At 41.7% G+C, this 20,704-nt stretch overlaps 1 protein-coding gene across 8 annotated transcripts in view; it reads left to right on the forward strand.

Moving 5' to 3' along the window:
• The window catches only part of adarb1b (adenosine deaminase RNA specific B1b), a 127,484-nt gene extending 109,783 nt beyond the window's left edge, over positions 1-17,701 (forward strand). For all 8 annotated transcript variants that reach the window (XM_037110116.1, XM_037110118.1, XM_037110117.1 and 5 more), the window contains 7 exons: positions 1,570-1,684; positions 3,061-3,229; positions 3,371-3,522; positions 4,146-4,314; positions 9,768-9,949; positions 12,299-12,477; positions 13,586-17,701. In XM_037110116.1, coding sequence (XP_036966011.1) covers positions 1,570-1,684; positions 3,061-3,229; positions 3,371-3,522; positions 4,146-4,314; positions 9,768-9,949; positions 12,299-12,477; positions 13,586-13,762 — 1,143 coding nt within the window. In that variant the 3' untranslated portion in view covers positions 13,763-17,701. The remainder of the gene's footprint in view (positions 1-1,569; positions 1,685-3,060; positions 3,230-3,370; positions 3,523-4,145; positions 4,315-9,767; positions 9,950-12,298; positions 12,478-13,585) is intronic.
• The last annotated feature ends 3,003 nt before the right edge of the window (positions 17,702-20,704 follow it).

Here is a 20,704-nt window from a genome sequence, read left to right on the forward strand (position 1 = left end):
GTCATTGGATAATTTACTTGAACTTGTCATTCAAATACTAATTAGAATTTGAGAAGAGAGATAAAAATTATAGAACTTGAAATCACAAAGACTGAGGAGTTTTTAGAAGCGCATGGAGCTGAAAAGTGTTTTTAACACTACGACTCCCTTGATTATGTTTATTTTCCATCTTGGCAAAGCACAAAATCCTCTCTATAATTAGTATATTCCAAAATGAGCAGCTGATTATATCATCATCATACAGTTCGGTCGGTGTCTCCTCAGAGATTTTTACAGAAGATGTGGCCACCTAAACAGGAAACAAACATCGATTTGATTTTGGAGTCGCATAGAAGGTCACTCCAAATTGCTCACGCCGAACAAACTCTGCTGTTCTAGTTGGTTATCGTAAAAGCCTCATTCGCATCAGGTGTGCAGGGACTAAGGGCATGTGGTTGCTTTTGATGCCACTGTAGAGGTGACTGTCAGAGCCATGCCAGTGTGTGAGGGGAGATAACACTGTCAACAAAGCTAATCAGCACAACACACTGTCAACAGTCCCCCCCCAGAGCCTTTTTTCCCCTTTACTCACTCTCTCCACTTGTCAACTGATTTATTCGACAAGAGCCCCATTTTAACGATAGCGCCCCCACTAATTGCTCTATTAATTCTCTGTCACTTGGTATTTAATTTCTGCCGCCTGTTTCCATCTGGCAAGGCACTAATGGGGAAAAATGGTTGGAGTCCACTGGTTGTGCGAAAAAAACATGTTAACTTTTGTGTTTTGAGGTTGGAGTTGGTTTTGTTGACACTCAAACCATCAAACCCTGCGAAAAACAAGTCTTCTTTTATTCATTCCCAATAGGAAACATTTTTTTTTTTATGTCTGAATGTCTGAAGGCACTTCGACTTTTCCGTGCCCGTAGAGATTAACAGTTATTTCCACACCATAGACGACCTTGACATTCGAAAGTCAAATGATCTGGCTACGAGTGGGTGACTCCAAAGTAGCAGGGAAGTAATATTGGACTAATCTCTTTAATTTGTGGTCATCCAGCCATCGTCTCTCCTCTTTCCATCACATTAGCGGTGGATAAAGAGCCAGCGAGAGGAGGTAGCTGTCCAAGAACAAAAAGATGTGTGAAGTTCACTTCAGGTTCCCCCAGAGCTTAGAATGGAGTTTTTTGAGCCCTCGTGGAACGTCGAACAAACACTTTGTTCACATCTGTTGCTCAGGTTTATTTGTTTGGCTTTTGCTTTTTGTGATTCACTGTCAGCAGAGAGAGGTAAATTAGAACTGTCACGCCAAACTCAAACAGCGTTGCTTGAAAGACGGTTAGGTATACCTCAGGGGGTCAACCTAGTTTCACTTGTTGCCGTTTCAACGCTCTGGCTCTTGTTTGGAGCTGAATGCGAGCGCTGTGACAGGTACATGGTGCCCCAGGGGAGGATAACATCAGACGCGCTTTGTAAGCTGACATATCTGACACAAGCTCGTCTTTGTGTGGCGGTGCGCATGTGTGTGTGTGTGTGTGTGTGTGTGTGTGTGTGTGTGTGCGTGCGTGTGCGTGTGTGTGTGTGTAATTCCAGGTTCTGGCTGATGCCGTCTCTCGCCTGGTGGTGGATAAGTTCAGTGAGCTGACAGACAACTTCACCTCCCCCCATGCACGACGGAAAGTCCTCGCAGGAGTCGTCATGACAACAGGTAGATATGGGATGCCTTCCCGCTCACAACATATGGTGCTGACAGTCAATTTTCAAGTGTTATCCAAAGGAAAATTCGGGTGCCAAGGGCTCATGGAGAAAAGGTTGACAATGTTCAGTGTTAGATTTATGTAAGTTAATGTAAATTAATGGCCTGATTAGCAGTTTATGCAACAAAAACATTTATGAGTCAAACACCCACAGGTTTTTTTTTTTGTCTTATAAACAGTGCTGGAGTGCAGCTACAAAAACATTTACTGTAGATATTTGTGCATAACTTGATCATTTCCATTTTGTCATCACTCAATTCTGCACTTGACATATACATTTAATTCAGATTTCACACGTGATGATCTAATAAGTATCATGCAATATCTGAAAAAAATGTCATTTTTAAACTTAAAAAACATATTTTATTTTACTTTTACTGCACAGCGTGTCTCCTACTCTGATTGTAAAACAGAGCGTGGACTCGGCGGTGGGGACCACAGACAGAAAGAAGGATCTGAGCCAAAGTAAAACATTTTTACTTAGGTTAAAGGAAAAGTTTAGTTTAGAGTTAGTCCACAAAACATTTCTGGAGCTTCACAGCAAAACAGTGTAGTAGCGTTCTCTTAAACAAATGAAGTCAACGGGGACTTGCTCTAAAATGTAAATGCTGCTCAAGCTTGTGCAGCCACTTCAGACATAGTGCATGCTGACAGTTTAACCTTAGCAGCTTCAGTGAAGATTGGTTCAAAAGAAGACATACTTCACTTTAAAAGAATTGTTTGCAAACTACGTTTTCACAAATCATTTCTGATTCTCTAAGCCTCCACGGACTTGGATTTCACCCTACAAGCTGTTTTTTTTTTTTTTTTTTCCCCTGGGTGTGTTTTGACATTTTAAAACAAATCCCCAGCTGCTTTGGATTTTTAGGAGACTAACGCAATGCTGTTTTGCTGTGAAGCTCAAAATATATTTTAGCATGGGCAGGAGTAGGTAATGATTGAATTTGTCGCGCACGTATCCTTTAAAAACAATAAACTTACTAGAGTTTTAAAGCAGCGCTGTGCTTTTGTGACCCATTGTGTTCCTGAGAGTAAAGCTTAAACGTCTAAGTGAAGTACCAGCATCAATTATACATTTTTGAGTGAAGTGGGGCTGTAAAATTAAGAAACATATAACATAGGGAGAATGTTTCTGTTTCCTTCAGTTTCTTTTATATAGTTTCCAGCAACTTAACGCCTCTCTGCAGGGTGAGACGAGGACAAAAGTTAGAGGATTATTTCTGTCTTATCCACATCATTAAAACAGTACCGCCTGCTGTGTGTAGCATGTATTTTAAGGTTGTGTATCTGTTGACTTATATGTCTTTGTTTCCCCTACCCTCGACAGGCACAGATGTGAAGGAAGCACAGGTCATTTGTGTCTCCACGGGAACCAAATGCATCAACGGTGAGTACATGAGCGACCGCGGCCTGGCGCTCAACGACTGCCACGCTGAGATAATCGCCCGACGCTCCCTCATCAGGTACCTCTACACTCAGCTGGAGTTCTTCCTCAGGTCAGTGGACGGCGTCGCAATTACATATATTCACACTGCCCTTTGCTGTATCTCATTCCTTTCATTTAAGTGAGCCGTAATTGAAAGATGGCGCCGTTTGTAGCGCTCGTATTAAATCTGCCGTTCGTCCTGCCCTCGTAGCAACAACAAGGAGGATCACCAGAAGTCGATATTTGTGCATTGTGAAAAGGGAGGCTACAGGTTAAAGGACAACGTTCAGTTCCACCTCTACATCAGCACCTCGCCCTGCGGAGACGCCAGGATCTTCTCCCCGCACGAGGCCGGCGTGGAAGGTACCGCTGCCTCATTCCTCCTCCTCAGCTCGGCCAACATTGTGTTTATAATTTGTCCACAATTCAGTTTCCTCAACAGCGTTTTGTATGTAATCAAATTTGAAGGTTTTTCCTCTTACTCATGCTTGGTTTCATTTAATTAGAATTTTACTCCGATGTCCAAATACGCATTACAGACACATTTAAACAAGGCTCCAGTAATTAGAGCTTTTTGTCATTCGCTGTCTGTCTCTATCAGTCTTCCTCCCGCCCAGCTCACCCGCACTGTCTGTCTGATTAACCTCCCTCTTACTCTTGTCAAAGTGTTTTCCGTTGCACATGGCAGACTGAATAGAAAACAGCCACATTCAATTAGTCACAGAATAGATGGCGCCTGCTGGTGGAACAGCAGAACACATTGATAACGTAATAATAAATAATCGGTTATGCTTTTGCGGAATCTGTTTTTCTGGCTTTCGCTTCCTTCTCTGTTTTCTCACGTTGAGGAAGTATTTGCACACTGGATCCAGATCCAGAATTTACAGCACAGCTGCCTTTATATCAGTCCATAACTTCTTCTACACTTTTATGCTTTTATTTATGTGTCTCTTTCCATCACCCGTTTTCCGCGCTGTCTCACTCAGACCAAGGAGACAGACATCCCAACCGGAAAGCACGAGGACAGCTGAGGACGAAAATCGAGTCGGGGGAGGGCACCATCCCTGTGAGGTCCAGCAACACCATCCAGACCTGGGACGGGGTGCTGCAGGGGGAGAGGTTACTCACAATGTCCTGCAGTGACAAGATCGCAAGGTAATTTGGTTCAATCAGAACTTTTACAAAGTCTTACGGCAGACATGTGGGGGTTGTCATGGGATGTCAGAGTTAGTATTGTGGATTATTTTAGGTTTTTGTCACGGTTGTCACAAGTGATCATTTTTCTGTTTCACTGCAAAAACTGATGAAAATCATTTGTTTGGGTTGAACAAACATGTTTTTTTCTTCACTCTTACATCTGAAGATTTCTAGGCCAGGGCATCTCTGCAGCTCCACAGAACTTCATTAAAAAGCTGATTTGTCACATCAAAAAGTTGCAGCTTCTGCTGATTTGGATATTGCGCTTGGCCATGTTGCGATTTTCATAAATATTTCAATTAATTGTGCAGCCCTGGTTAATATTCATTATGACTAGAAGCTGTTTTGTTGCCTTGTTGTTCTCTGTTGTTTCTTTGCTTCAGAGAAAACAATTAAAAGAATACTTTGAGATTTGGTGGAAATGTGTTTGTTTCTTCCTTGCAGAGGGTTAGACGAGACGATTGATACCACTTCTGTGTTTACATTATTATTATTTTATTATTTGCCCTCAATTAAACTCTTTTTTTCTGAAAAAGAAAATGGCTGAATCACGTCAACACCTCGTCTCTCATCCCTTTTCTTTCACTCTTGAGCTGTACTTTCAAATAAAGCCATGAAAAATGTTTTATATTATACAATTCTCAATGATGAAAATCTGAAACTCTTGGTGAGAACTGAAATATATGCACTGCTCAAAACACTGAGCTTTGCCTCAGGTAACTGTGTTTCACTCTCTTTTTGTAACTTCATGCTGAAGCTTTCATGATGCTCTTTTTGTGTGTTTTATTCACTCATGCTGCGATGAATGGCATTTTATCCTCTCTTTGTCAGTTCAAGTCTATCATTTCCTCCCGGGAGTGTCAGGGACAGCTGAATTGATGGGTCCTTGGGACATTTTTGCAGGCAGATCATAGCGTCTTTAGTCTCTGTCCATGTTCAAGGCAACACTGTGCCTCCCTTGTGATGAACGATAAAACTTCTCCATAACTCTCCTCTTCCTCCTCTTCCTCCCCTGTCCAACGTCATAATACCTTGCCTGAACGCTCCGAGTGATTGAACGCCGAGCGTGTATTTGATGAGGGAGATGTCGACTGTGTCGCGGACGCCGTCTGCGCCGTGTGAGAAGTCTTGTTGCCCTTTCAGCGTGTCAGCTGCAGTGCTAGTGATTCAGAATTTGTGTGGTTGTCCAAAGTGGAGCGATCCAAGTCAGTAGAGGGCAAAATAGGTTGGAGGCCGTACATTTAGTCATGTGGGGTTTTTTTCTAGCCAAGCTTTACAAGATAACAAGGAAACACATGATATATTTTAACACAGAGATGATACAGAAAATGTACCCGCTGTGGTTAGGATTAGGGATTGTGTCAGCGAGGTGAAGACTACGAAAGGCCTCTCGCTTTGCCCTCTCATGAGACAGCTATTAGCCAGGTGAGAGATGTGCGGCCCACCTGCTCCTGTCCCCCCGTGAGTGATTGTTAGCCACAGGGCTGCTATTTAATACAGCACCTGACACTCTGCCCGTAATGTTCCGTCCTTACGTGTTGTTTCTCTCCTCTCATTCTCCCTTTGATTACATGCCCGGCCCCACGGCTTCATCCAGAGCAAGCAGCACTCCGCCTCCATTGCTATTTGAATGAGCTCATTAGCAAACACGGAAAGCTCTTAGTTTGTTCCTCTGTCCTCCTGCCGTTCTGTCTCTAACAGCTGATTATATTGGCCCTCTGACCCTGTTCTCGTGTGCGTGGCGTGTGTGCACAGAGCATGATATTGAATAAAATAAGACGCCAAAGAAATACAGAAAAGTTTGACAGGATTTAAATTGAATGCCTCTGCAGACGTGGCTCATAATGCGCGTGTGCTGGCTTGTTTGTGGTGTGTGTCCTTTCAGGTGTATTTGCGAAACCCCCGTTGTTCTGTTGACAAAATGTGTGTGCGCACACGGCACTGAATATTACGAGGCTGTTTGACTGCGCTGATTGTGTGCTCCAGCGCTCGCAGCTATGAATTCAGAGATTTCATTTTGCCCTCCCTCAGCTTCACACACCTCCTCACACACATTTATACACAGAGAATATTGCATATGGAAACAACGGTCCCTCTTACTAGCCTGGGGTCTTGTGCTTGCATATTTCTCATTGTTCTGGGTCCATGTTGGTAATTTCACACACTCTCAAACAGACTGCCTGAAGTGAAAGAAAAAGAGAATCATCTCACTGTCAGTTTCTGGTTTTTGAGCATTTGGGGGTGTTATTAATGGTTCACGGTTTAGTGATAATCAATGTTTGTTTTTTAACACCGACATTTTCAACAAAGCCAACAACATGTAGCAGAAGTCTGTATAGTTATTAGTTCTTTAATGTTAAAAGCACAACAGTTGCAGCAAAGTAGTCGTTATGTTTAGGCTCCATCCAACACTGCCTTTACAAAAAAATATGTGGAACAAAAATCCAATCAGAATCAAAGATTTAAATAGTGCCGCAGCCAAAATACAAGAATATTATAACGTTTTAAAGGTAGACTAGAATGGTACAGCATGCATACCTTCACTGAGGCCCAACAATCCCCTTAAATTCTATCGAGGCAACCTAGAACTCAAAAGTTTAAACTACCTGAACAACAAGACTCACGTTGTACTCACTCACAGATACCAACCTGAATACAGCTGACTTTAAAAAAAAAAATTATCAAGATCCATGTTTTATTCCCTGGAATTAAAGAAATAAAGGAAATAGGAATTGTTGAAAAACATCCATTGTTCGATGTTGTGAGAGAATTGTGAGAAATTCCTTCATCTGTCCCGATCTGAGTGAATGGGGTCTATTCTGGGCTGAGACCCATCCTCCATCCAAGTCTCATGGAAATCCGTTGTGTATTTTTTGTGTAATCCTGCTGCCAAACTAACCAACGAACAAATAGACACAGGTGAAAATATAACCTCCTAGACGTAGGTCTCCACAGACACCTCATTTAAAAACTAGTACACTAAAAAACACAGAGATTCATCTGAAGGGTTTAGGTTCAGTCAATAACATGTAAACTTGTTTGGCAACGGCTGGAATCTGAAATACTTTTTTCATGTGTAAAACTTTGTTCTATTCACGCACAACGCAAACTGCATTGACCAAATCGTATTTTTTATTTTTGCCCAGTAAATGTGCACCTCTGCCAGGGTAGGAATTACAGATCTTGTTCTAGATTCCACTACAGGAGAAACTTGATGTTTCTCAGCTCGTTGGAGAAAGATATGTACCCAGTTGGAAGCTGGACTTTAATATCTTTCAGAGCAAACAGGTGCTGCACATCTGACTACTGCTGATTACTGCAATCAGCTTCCTCACAGTCATTACATTCATAAACAGCAGCAGGGTCGTCACAATATTGCTATCTGCGTCTGCAACTGACTATATCCACACGGCAGCCATTTTCCTCTGATATCACGCTCTGGAGAGGGGAAGCTCAAATATCATACAGTTGTGTTCCTGGATGCCGTTCATACAAACACAGGGAATCTGAAGGGACATCGGGACGTATTCCACTGAAAAACAACCCATTATCTTCTGTTAGGCAACAGCTTTGTTCCGCATTCAACCACTTCCTACCTTTCATTACTGTTTGACAGTGTTACGTGATGTGATAGGAGCAGCTCGAATTAACTCCAAACAGTGCCCAGCTGTTTGAGGAAATAATTGATTATGTTTTTTTAAAGATTTACATCCCGGGCATGAATGGGCTTGGCTCCAGAGAGAGAGAGAGAGAGAGAGAGAGAGAGAGAGAGAGAGAGAGAGAAAGACTGAATAACTTTTGTTTTATTCATCAATTTCGTCGGCATAAGGAAATATCATCGCTTCATCTATTCTCTTAATTTCCTCTCCTCTCTATTTTCTCATCCCTACCCCGCTCACTGTGTCCCTCTGCATCCCTCTTTCTTGTCTGTTTCCACCCTCCCTCTCCCCCTCTCTCTCTCTCTCTCTCAGACGATGCTTCACAGAGCATGTCAATGGGAAAATGACTGGGGAGAGATGGCTAATGACACAGCGTAGAAATACACAAAAGTTTGTAGAAAATGAAATTGGATACCTCGGAGTGTACACAAGTGTAGGATTGTGGGTGATCATGTGTGGTATATAGCATCGGCTGGTTATGTACTAATATATTTTGCTTGTGGGGTTGCGTGTGTGTCACTTGTGAGATGTACCAGATGCCATATTGCTTTGTAGATTCAGTTTCTGAACTTTTTGAATGCTAAAGAAACACAGAACGCAGCGCTTGAACTCCAAACTCAGTCACTGCAATCGTCTCTACATGTCATTTTTGTAAAGCATTCGTTTACGGTTGAGACACTGAGCAGTTGACAGTTTCTAATGAAAACTAGAGTGAGAAATGTAGAAATTAATGGTAGAAAATATGCTGTTTTCTGTTGCTTTAATACTGTGCAAGTGTTGATTCACCGGCTCTGTTTGCTCTTTGTGGCAGTTAATGTTTGCATGATGAGCATCAAGTGACTCATTTGAATGTTTTTAATTAGTGTTTTGGGATAAAGTGCTACAAAAGCAACCTGTTGCAGTAATACATTAATCTGAGCAGCAACAAAGTAATATAGTGCTTTTCTAATAGGATTTGCAGTAATGGTATCTTAAGTTACTGAGTGTATTACAACTCCTTGGTCATATATGTAAGTAAAAGGCAAATAGTGCATATAGTCTTATTACTACTGTTATTTTTGTTATTCTTTTTTGTCATGCTTGTCTTGCTGTTTAACATCTTTTATCTATAACTCAGGCGCTTTTTTCTGTCTATGACTCTTACAGGTGCTATTTGTAAGAAAGGTTTTTGATTCTCATCCCCAACTAGTCATATCATGACTCTTTGGGATGGTGACCAACCCGTCCTACAGTCCCACAGCGTCAGTTTGACACCCAAAAATCCACTTTTCTTACAAATAGCACCTTTAAGTTGTTGTAACGTGAATTCCCCCACTGAGATTTTAATCTCTTAGTCTTATTTTATCTTAGTCCGGTAACATGTTACCACCTGAAATTAAGCCTGTTAAAGATCGTGAAAGAGGCTCAAAACTACATTAATGTCTTCAACTTTGTCAATATGGACATCCTGTAGATGGGTTTTAATAGTTTTTTTCAACTTTTTTTTGTCTTGGCAAGTCATCAGGAACAAATTCTCATTTACAATTCTTATTTGAACCAAGGTACTGACTGACTGACTGACCCTGACTAACTGATGCCGAATGTTAGGTCTCATAATGGAAGTGCATTTCAAGGTTAACGTTATTCAAAAATCTTTGTTCCAAAATCACCCAAAAATGTAGCTCCAGTTCCAGGTTTTCTAATGTGTGTGTGTGTGTGTGTGTGTGTGTGTGTGTGTGTGTGTGTGTGTGTGTGTGTGTTTTCTCCCTGCAGGTGGAATGTGGTGGGCATTCAGGGGTCTTTGATGAGCTACTTCACAGAGCCAATCTACTTCTCCAGCATCATCCTTGGCAGCCTTTACCATGCCGACCACCTCTCCAGGGCCATGTACCAGCGCATCGCAGATATCGAGGACCTGCCTCAGCAGTTCACCCTCAACAGGCCTCTGCTCAGCGGTCAGTGCCGGCTCTCATGCGGAAATAAGAGTCTGATAAGAGTCCTGCGGAAATTTTAACCTAAGCCGTGATTATGTTCACATTTTCAGTGTTTTGAGAACACTGTCGTATTAATCTTTGCCAATCGAACTGCTGCTGTCAAAATATCAAAAAGGAAGATGGTAATCCTCAGCGGTAAACACATTCATCCACCTCACTGGTCAGTCCACAGCACGATGACAGTTATTGCTTTTCTCCTATGTTTGATCTGAGCTGACATTTGCCTAGTTCCTGTGGAATTTGAATAGCTTCATCGTTTTTTTGTAAATTTTCAGCATCAGCTTGACCTTTTAAAAAGGCCGTATAGACCAAGACTCCTGCAGCCTTTTTTTCTTTTTGTTTTTTTTCGCCCCCTGACTTTCCATTTTTAGACACAGCATTCAGTCTTCGTCTTCCGGTTGGTTAGAGGTCTCTGTGAAACAATAGCATGTAAAATCTCCCTTACAGAAATGTTAGATCTGCTAAACCTTTCTGCATAAAACACAGTGAGTTCTTTATCGTCATTTAGGCCCCTGTCACGGACCCTCCCTCTTTCCTCTAATATTAAGAAAAATGTTATTTATTAACATAGAGGAATGAAAGGTCAGATCTGTTTCAGTCCCTCTCTTTTCCATATAAAACAGTACTATATAAAATACTGCACACTTACTTCAAGCATTCATCACGACAGACAAGAAGTCGTCCGGCCCGCTGAGTCACTGTTGATGTGCATATCAGCCTTTTCTTTCTCAGTCCTTCATTTCAGTTTTTTTCTACGAGCCAACAGTTGTAGCTATCTAATGAAGTTAACGTTACTGTAGCTCCGTCAGTGGGTTTAAACGTGCCTCAAAAGTCTTGAGTACTTGAGTAAAAGTAAAGATGATATGATATGATACTACCTTGGTAAAAGTGAATGTCAACCATACAACTAGCTTGTTAATAAAAGTCTTAAAGTATCTGATATTCAATGTACTTAAGTATATCATATATTTACATGTACTTGTACACTGTTTACCACAACGGATCATTAGCCTGACTGAATTATCAGATCGGATAATCTTCATTTTTTTTATTATTAGAATATCAAGTTGTCAATGAAGGCTTTTACCTACGATCACACAAACCTATGTGTAAAGTTAATGATGTTCTTCTTGAACGTGGAAGCTAATTAGCTGGACTTGCTAATGTTTGAACCTCACTTTGGCAAAATGTTTTTTGAATCAACATTTTTCTATAAATAAGTATAAACTAAACATAAACAAAACAAAACAGGCGACGACAAAAACTGAAATCCAGGCAGGTGAAGCGACGCTGTGGTCATTTTCTTTTTCGACCCTCGGGGATGACAAACGGCATCATATCACATGGTGTGGAGCTAAACGCAGCTCCCCCTGCTCCTCCTCTCTGGTTGCTCTCTAAATGGCGGGTAAAGGAGATAATAGTTGGGGGTTATTAACCTTTTCCGCTTTAGAGAGTTTTTAGCGGTGAAGCACTGTGGCGTTAGAGCACTGAGGATTTCATCCCCTTTAAATCATCTTCTGCCACAAGTGCTGCCAAATGGAACCAAGGAGCGCCACACACACACACACACACACACACACACACACACACACACACACAGAGTAAGACACCAGGATTTATGGCATCCATATATCTCCCATTTATGCTTCAGATACAGTGGAGGCCGATGCCCCCATAGTGTGTTGGAAGAGCGCAGGCTCTGACCTCAGAGTCCCCCGGGTGGATGATATTTTCTCTCCACTCAGTAGGACAACAACAAAATAAAAAGCGAGGGGAAAAAAACGTGATATTTCAAGATATTAGAGCTGTGGGAGCAGCTGTCATCTGAAGGAATGGGCTGCCGGGTTCGGATACCTCATCCTTTGGTTTAATACGTTCCTGTGGGTCTCCCGCAGAAGCTGTGGAGGAAGGAGAGAGAAAATAATTATCTTATTTCTGAGACAGTTCTGCTCGAGAGCTCGGAGAGAGATTTTTTGTGTTAAGGGTCTTTACATAATGTGAACAGAGCCGCTGTGGGAAAAACATTTAATTCAGCATCTAATTTGGTCTGTTTTAAAGTATAGTCATTGTTCTGTGATAATCTCCAATACGACAACTTTCTGGCTTCGTTAAGATGCTTTTTGTCAATTGAATAAGTTTTTACATGTTAAATACATCTTGAGGTGTAGCAGGATTTTTCTCAACCATAAAGAAACATTTAATCCTTAAATTTACACTGAAATACTTCAACTCATACAATTAGGAGATTGATATTTGCTCAGGTGTGGCGCTCTTTGGTGTTTGACCTTCATTTGTTGTTTTTGGTTCCAGGTATAAGTAATGCAGAGGCCAGGCAGCCGGGCAAGGCCCCCAACTTCAGTGTGAACTGGACAGTGGGTGACCTGGCTCTGGAGGTGATCAATGCAACCACAGGCAAGGACGACATGGGTCGAGCATCCCGTCTCTGCAAGAACGCCCTCTACAACCGCTGGGTGCGCCTACACTCCAAGGTAAACACACTGAACTCTGTTGCTCTTAAGCATTACAGGCCAAACTTCACTTAACCTTCTATTGCACCAAGCAGTCCAGTCCAGTTCAGTTATTTACACATTAGAAGACTTACTTTGTGTTTCCTTAGCAAAAGTTGTAGATGATACTTAAAGTACCACCTCATTCAGCCCCTCTGTTGAGCTTCCAAGGGAGTTGAGCCGATACTTAAAGGTGGAGTTAACTCACTGCAGACCACTGATCAGATAAAAGTCAGTCGACTCGTCGAGGAGCGCCCAGATTCTCCTTGTCTGAGCTCTGAAGAGCCAAAGCTCAAACTCTCTTGCTTTTATCAGCAGTGTTTCTCTGTGGTGCCTGCAGCCTCGTAATAAAAAGCCACATACAGAGAAGAAAGAACATGAAGCGTTCAGAGTCCTCCATTATGTTCTCACGCTATGACGTGGTTGAGGTGACTGTTCCCATCTGGTACCAACTCCGCCAACGCATCCGCGAGTAGCACCGCGGTGAAATCACAGAACAGCACTCAGTGTTTTTGTAGGGCTTCAAGGGCACAGTACCAAAAAAGGTTCAGTGGAAACACGACTTGTAGCTACAAAAGGACGGTAAATTCCAGCCGTAACATGATGATTGGTTCCTCATATCTCATATAGAAGTCAGTTGTTCTGGTTTGAATTTAAGCACTGGTTCTTTAACTTCTTTATTATGGTTAATTAATGCTTAAATGCTGATTTATGGAGGAAGAGAGAAGGCAGAGCTGCAGTCAAAGAAATTAGCTGTGAATTGAATTAGAAAATTAGAGAGGCACCAATTGCGGTTTTCTTTGACGATTGCGATTTTTTTAAAACTCCGACTGTCTAAGAGCTAGAATTGAGAAGATACAAAAATAGTTGTGTAACCTGTCTTCACCAATGAATTCAATCATATTAACAAAATAAAACATCACCTTTTAACTAAGTTTTATATCCTACTTTACATCTCACTCAAACAAATTTCAAAATAAAGTGCTTCATCAGTGGCTAGAGCCCCCTTGTACAAATAATAAACAACTAAATGTATTTCAGTATTTTCCCATAATATCTTATATGTTGTCTGTTTCTCTCTCCCTTTTAGTTGTCGTCCATCCTGTGGATCAAGGTGCTCAGGCCCAGTTCCTACCATGAAGCCAAGCAGGCAGCCACAGAGTACCACTCTGCCAAGCAGGCGCTCATCAAGGCCTTCCACAAGGCCGGCCTGGGCGCTTGGGTCAAAAAGCCCATTGAGCAAGACCAGTTCACCCTGAGCTCCTGAGGGAGTCAAGGGACCAAGGGATTTCCTTAACCCCCAACTCCTCCTCCCCCCCCGACCCAGGCCTGAAAAGCAAGAGAGCCCCCTATTATCGACCAGCCCACAGAGACACTTACCTCCGTCCCATGTGTCTGCGCGCACGTGCACTTTGTAATTGTGGAAATAAACGTGCGTAAATCCACAAAAACCATCCATAGCTCATCATTCTCATTCCTCAGAAGACCTCACAGCGCCGCTTCTCATTCACGTTGATTTCTGTCCTTTTATTCTGATTTTAACAGATTTTTTTGTTTTCATCTGACTTGTTTTCTGTTTTAAAACTGGAATCCATGGTTTTTGTGTTTTCCGAGAGATGTTTTTATGCCGTAGATGTGCAAGTTGAAATTACAAAGTTCTGTCTGTTCTCTTGATCAGTGAGTGTAGCAAGTTTAGGGTGAAATGTAGCCTAGAAACAGGATCTTTGTTAACAAAAACCAACGTGTATGGACCTAAAAAAAAAAAAAGATCTATAGATCTCTATAGATCTATATATATATATATATATATATATATATATATATATATATATATATATATATATATATATATATATGAGGAACTTTAATTTAAAGATGCATAAATCTTCAGGATGTAAATCTAGTACCGAAAAGAAAGAACATACAATAGTTATGTAACGTTTAACGTGTGTTATCCGGTCCGTTCCTTAGATGAGACTACATGTTCATAGCCCCTGTATTAAAGATGGTAATGTAACAACATGTTGTGGTCCTGTTTGATTCACTGAAAGAAAACGCAGGCTAGGTGTCGCAGCAGTTTTGTTGATTTTTATGTCTCCATTCATTCATCCTTAATTTATTTTACGTCACTCTCATTCCATACTTGAACCATCATGGCGGGGTCATGTTGAGAGCATCGCAGCCCCCCTACACCTCCTCCTCCTCCTCCTCCTCCTCCTCCTCCTCCTGATTCCTCCTCCCCTCGCCTGGGTCTTGGGACAAGCTTTGGGGAGGTGCTGCACGTTGTATTTTTCCTTGATCTAAGCCATGGCTTTGCATGGGAACTGAACTGGGAGGCCTACAGAGCAGAAAACACGTGGTGGAGAGCTTCCATCAGTGAATGATTTTTGAATGAATGCCAGCATCTTCCTCCACAGGCAGCTTTGAATCTTTGTCTCTATTTTCTAGATTTCTTGTGATTGTTTGTTTGTTTGTTTGTTTGTTTCGGGGGGAGGGACAGGGACAGTTTTTTTGTTTGTCGTTGTTTTTTTTTAAAGATTGGGCATTTAGGGATCGGGGGATAATCCTGCAGTGAAAACAGCGATAGCATACACAGACCTCTCAGATCTTGTAACTTTGTGGCAGGGATCCATGATAGCTGTCAGTAGAAAGGCTCGGTCTATGTCCTGGAGCGCAACATGCAGTAAGCTACATTGTGCCGGCCTGTAGTTATAGTCTGAAATGCAAAGATTGTTGTATCCCTCCACAACAGTGAAGTTACATGCAGTCCCTGTATGAACGGATGCAACGTGTGCTAATGTCTGACAAACTCTACCAAGTAGGTTACAACCAAAACGTGTCACAGTGTGATGTCACCTCCGTCTCTTCTTCATCTACAGAAACAAACGTTAGCTGCGTAGTCCTGGAAGACCTTTGTGATCCGACCTGCCACCTTTACACACCCCGAGTGCGTAAAAAAAACATCCTCAAGTTTTAAAAACCCATACATGAGGACACATTTCCAAGTAACTGCAGTGAATTCCTCTTCCCAGCTGTAGGAAATGTATGTGAGCGTGTATGTGTGTGTGTGTGTGTGTGTGTGTGTGTGTGTGTGTGTGTGCGCGATATATGTGTGTGCAATATATGTGTGTGCTCAGACTCATACTCTGTGGAATCTTCACCAAAGATGATGATGTCCATGTGTGTTTCCTCACCTTTTCTTTTATAAATCGACCCTTTACTGTTTGTTTTTTGTACACTCACTTAACAACGTGCTTTTGATTTTTAAGGGAGATTTAAAAGAAAAAAAAAACAAAGAACTGTAATCCATCCAGTTTTGGGGGGAAAAATGAATTGTCAGGCTTCTTTAGTGCATCTGTAGCTCTCCGTGGGCACTTGTATATTGTGACCTGCAATCATTGTTGCTGCAGTATAAGTAGTTCTGTGTAAATAAGGAACAACAAAAATGACTAAAATCTGTTCCCTGTACGATCAGCCCATCCCGCCCTTACAAACTGTTCTCCCTGTTGCTGAGATTGTGAAGATGTTAATGTACCTAAGTAAGTATTAGTGGCTCTCTGTGACTCGCTGGGCACCATAAAGCATGGCACTAACACTGCCGGGGTTTAACAAGCTTCATCCCCATTGTAGCCACCAATGTTTAAAAAAAAAAAGAAGAAAATATGCACTGTCAGGTGCCTCAGCTAAAAGTGGCATCCACCAGCTGGCACGTGTGATGTCATATATGTAACTTTTTTACTTCTATTTGGTTGTTTTATGAGTCTGTGTTAGAAAAGCAGGAAAAGGGAAATCAACCAGAGTCGACTCAAAGGTCCAGTGTGTAGGATTTAGGCAACGCATCCTCAGTTACCAAAACAACATCACCGCTGCATCGTGACAGTGGCAGGTGTACCGGACATTTGTCGTGCGCTCGCAGTTTGGTTACGTTTATGTGAAACAGAGTGGTTTGGCTCAAAACAACTACGTCAATTATGCAACTTCAGTTTCTAATTGTACTCGACGTAACTCGACGTTTGTAAGTTAAGATTTTTGTGTGACTTGCACTCTCACAGTCAGCGCGAAACTGAACCTGAGCATCTGTCCCTGACTTCCCGCTGCTACAGACTTTCTCGCTCTTTAGACGACTTCTCTTGACGTCCTCCTTTGCTGCTGCCATAATTGCTATGGCCACTAGAGGTCGTTGCCCAACTGGACTGTAAGTAGGGGCCACCAGAGGTTGCTGCCTAATGACCAACTTAAATGTTGGGGGGTTTTTTCTTCCAAGGACGGGCTCAGAAGGGGCATTTTTGCGTTTCTTTTTTCACAATTTTAGCAGAAGATGAGGCGAGGAGTGTTCAGTTGGTTGCGATCTTCAACCTCACCACTAGGTGCCACTAATCCTACATACCGGACCTTTAAAAGTAGAAACCTAGGAATTGGGTTAAGAAAAAAAAAAAGAAGAAGAAGAGAGAACTGTGGGATCCAGTGCCCCCCCTGACAAATCCAAACATACCCAGACCAAAGTCACAAGCAATACTCCTGATGTCTCCTTTAATGTCACCCCATCGCTAACAGGAGTCTGAATGACGTCTCCCTCCCCCCACTCCCCCTCTTCCTCCTCCTCCTCTTCTTCTGTCCTCTCTCTACAAAGCTGTCTGAGGATTGTTTTTTGTATATTTCCCCTCTAAAGAGACTGCCTGCTTGTAGAGTTTTGTTCTTCTTTTGTCTGCACTAAAGATGTCAACTGATGATGTCATGATATAAAACCGTCCCCGTTTATGGATTGGATGGCAACTATCACAGCAAGAACTGAACTGCTTCTGCTTAATCCATTGTGAGTCCTCGATGATGATTGATGCCCCCCCACCACCACCACCACCCGACTGAACAAACCCTGCAGCTGCGTCTGTATTTGGGTTTTTTTTTTTTTTCTTTGTTTCTGTTCTTTATCGTGGGGGGGGGCTTTGACTCCAGAGTGGTCAGTGTTTGTCCACTCAATATTCTCCCCGTTGTCCCTCTCCTCCAGTTGTCCGATGTGTGAAAAACCTGCACCATCCGAAAAAAACCACAACCTTGCATGTACTACCAACACTGAAGCTGCACCTAGCATGATGACAAACTTTTAAAGGACTCGAGTAGAAAAAAAAATGAATAAAAAATAAACAGCTAAAGATAGATATATAAAATGAACAAAAAAGAATAAAAGAGTTCTTAGTTTACTTTTGCACATGGTTGGCATTCTTTCTTCTGTTTTTTTTTTTGTTTTTTTTCTGTGTCTGTCTCTATTTGTCCACTGGAGAGTTCATTCGAGGCGCTCTAAATCAAACTGTCAGTCGTCGAAGAAGAAGACTGAAATTAATTGCATCATCGTTTTGATGCTTTCAGGCTGCAAAAAAAAAAAAAAAAAAACATTTATAGTGTGATAAATAACTTATGAGAATCATTGCACGGGGGAAAAAATTTACATTTGTCTCCGAACAGATTGCTTTGCAGAGCTCGCTGTGATTAAACCAGGACAGTGGTGTAAGTACTGTCAGACGTCCAGAGCACAAATACTATTTAAAAACAGTTACAAGTGGAAGTCATGCATCCAAAATCATGTTCAGTTGAACAGGCCGGTCTAGTGTCCCTGATTCATAGATCCTGTATCTGAGTTTGGCAGAATCTGTGACCATGAATCTGAAATCTCAGATGTGGAACTGTGCTGTGTTTTGACAAATCCGTGGCGCTGTCCATGGTGCTGTAATGGGGGACAGTTGATTTGCCGCTTTTTCTCTGAGTCCCGTCATCACTTCAGTTTTATCATGGATACATAATATTCTGTAACTTTTCATTATGCATAATTACTTCTATATATGATATTGTAGCTTCTATAATGTGTTTCTGAGGGTCAAAACACTGAGATTCCACAGAAAATCTATTGAGGAGCAACTACAGGAAAACCACAGGCAGCAGTGTGTCTCTGTGATCCTCTCGGTCTGCTTCAACGACATGTTGCTCCTTGTATCTTTAATTATGAAAGTGACACTTCTCTATAGAGAATAGAGTATATAGTACGGTGGCCCTGAGAGTCAAAACACAACAACATTAGAGGAGTACTGCTTGAAAGCAGTGTGCTCCTACGATCCCCTCAGTCTTCTGTGACTACATGTTACTTATTTATCCTTTAATTGTGAAGGGGTCAATACCTTGTGGAGTATATAACACCCTGTACTACTTTTTTAGCATTGCCAGATTTGAAAACAGTGAAGTGCCACCAAGGCACCAGACTTTTAGCATGTCTGACTTTTAAAACTAAACACATTTACAATCCACATTTACAATCCAAAATAAGACGGACACACCGTCCGTTTTATTTTTCAAAAACGTTTTACAATTGAAATAGGATTGTTAAACAAAAGAGGCAAGACAAATACTTTTTAAAAAAATGAAAGTATTTTTTGTGATAGAAGCAGACAAAGGGCCAGAACGAGGCTGTCAAATGGCTGAGGCCTACTGTATGGTCAAATCAGCAGCAGGGTGTACATTAAGCTGAGACAAATCGTAGGACCTTAATTCAACAGGGAACTGGGAATTAAAAGTATACTCTGGTCAGCATATTTGACCTGTCACACCATGTGACTGAAGTTGTCCATCCAGAGGAGCCAGCTGCTGAACATCTGTTTGTGCAGTTCAATAAAGTCATAGTCAATCTGTATCATTGTTAGATACACCCCTGCATATGTCACCATCTTTAGAATTGCCACAGGATCTCACATATTTTTAGGAAAATGTTTGTTTAACACAAGACTCCACCTGAGATTGCATTAAATATATATAAATACATATATATTGTGAATACATGACTGGTCGTTCAACTCAAACTCCACGTTCAGGAGCTCGATTCACACGCTGAGAGGAACATTTCAGCAGAAACAAATTCCAAACGCGCTCGGTGTCAATCAGACTCAAGGTGAGGCTGGATTAGTCAGACGGAGGTGTCTCATGCATTTACCGCTGTTTTAATCTTCGACTCACACGGGGAGTCGAGTCAGGTCACCAAGTGGTAAGTTTACAGTACTTTTTAAGTTCTGCCTATTTCACACTGAAACCGGTGATGGATGGGGTTATTGTTTTAAAGTGTCATTATGTGGCGAACATTGATTGGCTCCACATAAATCTTGCTTCCATAATAGATTTTTATGTGCCATAATCTCCCAGAAAAAAAGAGGGCAGACTTGTGATCCAGTTTTCTGTTGCCACTCCAGTGTTCAGTTGAATATGAGATCGCCAACATTTTCTAAAATTATTCTAAGATATTTCATTGTTTGTCATCCTGAGAGAGACTGAAATGTTGCTTGCAAATAAAAGTACAAAAATCTGATATTTTGAACAGAAAATTGTAGAAATCACGAGGTCACCCAGTGAATGGAGAGTAGCACGCTGTGTGTGTCTGTGTCTGTATTCCAGCAGATTCTGCCATCAGATCAATAATACATCACACATCAAGCTTAGCTTTTAAATGCTGGGGCCCTCCGTGCTCACAACTCCATTGACATGATGAAAGCTTGCGGGGAAAAAAAAAGCAGATCCAAACAGTAATAAAAGGAACACAACTCGGACCAAAAACATGATAGGAAGAGTCTCAACTCTTCAATAATTCAGAGGCCATCTGCTGAATCTTAACAGCCCCACTGCTGTTTACATAAACATTCATATTATCACATCTATCAGGATGCGAGTGTTGCGTGTTACAGCAGATCAGCTTTAACAATAGCCAGAGGACGTGCAGGCTGTGGGTGGCGTATGAGGGTCAAATGTTCCGCTGGCTGCAGTGTTTAGCGTCAGCTGAGTGGAGATCGGCAGCAAGTTTAAAAACCACAGGAGAATATTTGATCCAATATGTTAAAACTTCCTTGAATCAGAATTATTCTGGTGATGCACTCGAGTCGACCCTGGTGTGTAGCACTTAATGAAAGCAGTCGACTGTGCAGTTTGTTGATAATCTGTCAGCCTGTGAAACATGTTTTAATGAGAATGTTTGAATAAATATTTAAAGCTTATTTACTAGAATCCTCCTGACAGTTTTCTATAATTCATCAGCACTATGTTCAAGCTTTGCTTTAAGTCGTCATGAGTTCGGGTTAAACAGAAAGCGAGTACAGTACAGTCACGGAGCTGTAACATTCACGCGGTACAGTGGAGGACGGCGAGGCTGCCCGGGCCTCTGGTGCGGGACGAGTGTGAGAGC

Source organism: Acanthopagrus latus, chromosome 9, assembly GCF_904848185.1.
Source record: "Acanthopagrus latus isolate v.2019 chromosome 9, fAcaLat1.1, whole genome shotgun sequence".
NCBI classification, from domain to species: Eukaryota; Metazoa; Chordata; class Actinopteri; order Spariformes; family Sparidae; genus Acanthopagrus; species Acanthopagrus latus.